The following is a 5,114-nucleotide window of genomic DNA, read 5'->3' on the forward strand; positions in this document are numbered from 1 at the left end:
TATTAATAGACATTGTAGGTCTAGTGTTTTTTGAAACATAGATCTCTCAAAATAAATTCACTGACGACTGATTTTGCAGGGCATTTTTTATGAAATGGTATTTTTTAAAAGCTATATCTCGGAAACTATTGAACATAAATAGATTAATTATGGGTCAAATTTTAGAAAATTTACTTTACTTTAAAATATGTTATCTGAGGTTTTCTTGTGCAGTTGGTAGTTTTTACGATATAGAACTCCGGAAGAGAATTGTTTTAACCTTTTGAAACAGCTTCCATTTTTAATTTCCCCTACCTATACTTAGCAGACTCTTCAATTTAGACTAGTAATTATTCGTAGTTTTTATTAAAGTAACCAAAAATTGGGCTGAAACAATTGACTTTTTTCTTCTCTTGGGATCTTGTGCTATAAAAGCATTGCAGGGTCTTGGAACTTAATTACGTGCCAGGACACGTATTTAGGGAATACGTTTTTAAGGTATAGTTTAAATTTCAAAACCAATGTGTGTCCCAGTACATTATCAAATTCAAAGAATGCCCACTACAACAAAATTACAACTCAAAAACTCCTTAAAATGTAGGCCACTACAGAAGGAGAAAACGGTGCGGAATCAAAATGTATAATGGTATATATATTCAAGCTAAAAACAGAAAATTTCAGAAATAGGGGACATAGAAAAAAAATCATATACATAATATATAAATTATATGTTTAATGTTAAATATTATAATTACAATAGCATAAATTTAATGATAATATAACATTTTAATTCAGGACCAATCTATTAAAAGGAGTATACAAGAAATCAAATAATTAAGGTTGATAATCAAAAATGTTACAAATAATTGTCTTATCTTAATTTACGTATAATGATTATTGTGAATATAAATATATTAGTATAATTATCAATACTTTAGTTGTGAAGATGGCCCTGATGGTGGTCATTGTATATAATGTTATTGTTGTTTTATGTTTTTTATAGAGAATCTTTTATACAACTTTCTATGTATATTCTTGCAGTCTTATCATATTTTACAATGATTGTATCATCTTCTTATTTAGCCCTACAATGTGGGGCGAAATTCTGTTTACTAATAAATTTATTGTAGGGCCTGGATGGTGGTCAATAGAGGTATAATAATAGTGAAAGAAAACAATTTATTGTTAACTAACGTTTTGCCACACTTTGCAGGGCTTCATCTGGGCTAAATGAAAAAAAATACTAACATTGTAAGAACTGACAAAACGTTAATATAAATATACAGAGAAAATAAGAAAATATGTAAAAAAAATAATTTTTTGTTTTGTTTATACAATATATAAAAGAAACAATAACAAAGCCCTGCAAAGTGCTAAACGTTGGTCAACAATAGTTTTCTTCTACTATTTTGATACCTTTATTGACCGCCACCCGGACTATCTTCCTAGAATCTACTTCATACGGTCAACAATCTTCTTTCAATACTAATAAATAGTTTTTTTTTTTCTGCCTTATATACTTCTGTTGTTCGTCACTCAGACCAACTTCCTACATTAGCTACATGCAGTCAACTAACAATCTTCAAATTATGAATGAGATTGATAAAATTTAACTACTTCTAATGTAATAATTTATGAATGGAATGGATTATGGAAAAAATGTTTAAATAAAGGAAGCAACAAGTATGAAAAGTTTCTTTCCTTAAATATAAATAAATACAAATTTTATATCCTTAGCCAAAGGTTAATTGAAGGGGTAAGTGGATGAAAGGGTTATGTTACAAATGATAAATATTAAGAAAACAAACTTCAGTTTGTTTTTGTTTGAGCTTGTTATGTTTTGAAGTGTACATAGCCCCATCTACATCTAGGTGTCTTAGTTATTTCTTCAATTTTGAGGTTAGAGTGCCTCACACTAAATAGATAGGCACCTACCTATATCCACACCAAAGATTAAAAAAATGGAAATATGTTACATATACCCTTCATCCTATTACCATTTCAATAAGAATATTAACTTCTAATGTTTTAATATTGCTTCTTCTCTGCTACTTCTTTTTCCCGCTTATCCTTACTTTTATTAATATAGGTCTTCACATAGAAATCCAGGAACATTGCAAACATAAAACCATTTTGAATCATAAAAAGTATTACTAAGGGTCTATGGAAATTGCAATACGGATTAAATGTTGATAACGCACAATGGAAGGTCATGTATATAAATTGCGTCTGAAAATTAGAAAAAAAAATTAAATGACAATAATAACATTAAACTTACTGAGCTTATCAACTAGGGAACTAAAGATAAGTTTCTTTATTTATTATTTTTTTTTTTTTGGAACCAGGGAATAATAATACTCTCCTTTTAAGCAAAAATGACGCCAAGGTGAGGGAATTAGGCCACGCCCCTTGAAGGCAACTTAATCGCAAATATGAAGAGAATAGAAGTTGTAATAAAGGCTATTTCCAAAAATTTGGTATATCTATAACAAAAATTTATTTAGCAGTTCTCGAGAAATTCCCGGTCTCTGTTATGTTCAGTGTTGGGTTATCAACATTATCCAAAGATGTTGAGTTTCCCAAGTTGTAGGTCTCTGCTCATTTAACTGTTGGTAACTAGGGGGTAAAACTTCATGAATCGTTTTATGATGAAATCCTCCATTGACTCCATTTGGAATTCCCGATATGAAACTTGGAAAGAAATCAGTCTCGGAAAACATAGGTACTTTGATGATGACTAGGTAGGAGAATTAAAATGCTGCAGTAGACTGTGCATCGCAGAAGGCTCAGAGCACAAGAGAGAGAAAGGAGAGGCAAGGCAACTTAGCTTAAATAAGATGTCAAAAGAAAAAGAGATATATAGCCCTCCTGTCCCGTGAAGTAATGCTTGATGGCGGTTCCGAGGGGTGGTAAAGAAGAATTGGGAGGTGGTTTTTTAGAGAGTAGGAATCTCACACATTTGTGAGTTCTTCTGAATATCTACTACTACCCATGTACTTACCTTAAATCCTAATACCTACCCAAAGAAAAAAGAAAAAAAATTGTTTGCTCGAATTGGTTATTTGGACTCAAGGGACCTCAATACTGTACCTTACTATATAATCCTTATATGAAATAAAAATAGTTTATTATTCTGGGAACTCCACCCCTTTAGAACAATTATAAGATAATTTTAATGTTACAATACCATATATTGGCCAAAAAACAGTGTGGCCTCACTTAATTAAAACTTATATAAATTGTATATAAATAATTTTTGATACAGAAAAAAAAAATTAAAAAACTAACTGACTAAATACATAAAAATTAAAACAAAAAGGTAGCTACAAATTATCTGTACTATTATAATATTAGATTAGATTGGTGAAGTAAGAGGTAGTTAAATAGAAGGGTTTTAAACGAGGGAAGGGCTGGTACATGACGTATGTTAGAGGTAATGGAGATCCAGTGAAATGCAGCTCGGGTAAAAAATGATTTATCAAACGCAGTAGTTCTGTGAGTTGGAGGGTAGATGTCAGATACGGGATTGGACTGAGGATTTGAATTGAAGGTTTTCTAGGATATAGGAGGGGTGCTGAGTACTAATTACTAGGAATAGAAAGTACTAGAATAGTAGCTAGGAAGTACTGGCATCGGAAAGATGGATAGAGCCACTTCAGCTCGATGTGATACTGGGTTATGTGCGTATCTCTGGCGGAGTGAAAGTAAAAATCTCCAATCGATCCAGGTTTTTTAAGTTCCATTATTCAATATTTATTTAATATTACTAATAATAAAATTTACTTGATACTAGTAAGCTTACCATTTGGAGCTCAGTGAGATGCCTCTTCCACCAGACAGATTGTTTGAACTCTGGGTATATGGCAGAAATGAGGTAATAGCAATACATAATCGAGTGCACGAAACAGTTAATTATTCCGATGAGCACTGAATGACCTCCTGAAACAAGTAACATTTAAAGAAGAACTTAATTTTATTACACTAACTAGTCGACTAAGGCCGTATGCACACGGAAGTACTGAATAGGAACTGATTAGTGACGTGAAATACCAACTAGTTCACTCCCTGTGTTATACGATGGACAGAATGAGACGCCTACTGGTTGCGGACTCGTCTATGATTCACAGAAACCCGTTTGTGACCAGTACCTTGGTGACTCGCATGTCGAGTTGCCGAGTGATTTCAGTTTCTAGTTTCTTAAGATGAGTGACCAACAGACCAGCCTGTTACTGGTAGGGGAGGTTGAAAAAATATCCCATTTTATATAATTTTCACCTTCATGGCTATTCGAAGAAGCATTGAATGGAGAAGGCATGGGTTTCTGTCGGGAACGACATAAAACGTGTTTAGCTGGAACAAAAAGACTTGGTCCACTTTATTGAGCCCTAAACTACTGTTTGATACAGATTGGTGAAGTAGTATTGATCAAACGTTTCATATCAAGCACGTTGATTAAATATTGATTGATTTTCTCTTCATATATAATCTATTATATCCCTGGTTAACAATTTAACATTTAGTAATAATTTTGAATAAAAACATTAAAACTAATCTTAAAAATTCAATTAAAAAAATATTTGTTTAATTTAGAATTCCTAGTTCTCTGAATCGCGAAGTCGCCTATGATAGACATCAGGTTCACATGACGATCGTTGAAGTCAATGTTGAATGTTAACGAAATTATGAGGCAAATCAATCCTTCAACACCATTTTTTAAATTTGTTATTTCCATTTTTAACGCAATCCATATCCAGATACTTGTAGTATTTTTTAATATAGAGTAGCCATTATAGTTATCTTAGCCATTACAATAAATTATTCGAATTATTTTTTAAGCCTTAAGATTTATATATTTTATTATAAGTTTAAAGAATGATTCATTTTTAAAAATAAAGATCTATATATATTGCAAGATTAGTCCTAGTTTATAACGTTAATTATGTTTTAAACTCTTCTAAATATCATGATTATTAAAATTGTTCTAATCCTGCAAAAATAGTGGACCTCCATGTGGTAGCTGTTGAAGAACTTTCCATTAATATTGCTGATAACAACTCATTCTGATAGCAATCAATATCAACTATCAACAACGTATAGTACAAGAGCCGGGAATAAAAAATGGCAGTTATCTCACC

General features: G+C 31.6%; 1 protein-coding gene across 1 annotated transcript in view; it reads right to left on the minus strand.

Annotated features, from left to right (window-relative positions):
* Positions 1–692: 692 nt before the first annotated feature.
* LOC106679060 (very long chain fatty acid elongase AAEL008004) overlaps positions 693–5,114 on the minus strand; it is a gene marked incomplete in the record, with an annotated part of 15,926 nt that continues 11,504 nt past the window's right edge. Inside the window, 2 exon segments of the mRNA XM_024361239.2 lie at positions 693–2,208; positions 3,782–3,918. Of these exon segments, the coding sequence (XP_024217007.2) occupies positions 2,008–2,208; positions 3,782–3,918 (338 nt within the window).

The sequence above is a fragment of the Halyomorpha halys genome, unplaced genomic scaffold (genome assembly GCF_000696795.3).
Source record: "Halyomorpha halys isolate HHAL.00 unplaced genomic scaffold, Hhal_1.1 Scaffold12.1, whole genome shotgun sequence".
NCBI lineage: Eukaryota > Metazoa > Arthropoda > Insecta > Hemiptera > Pentatomidae > Halyomorpha > Halyomorpha halys.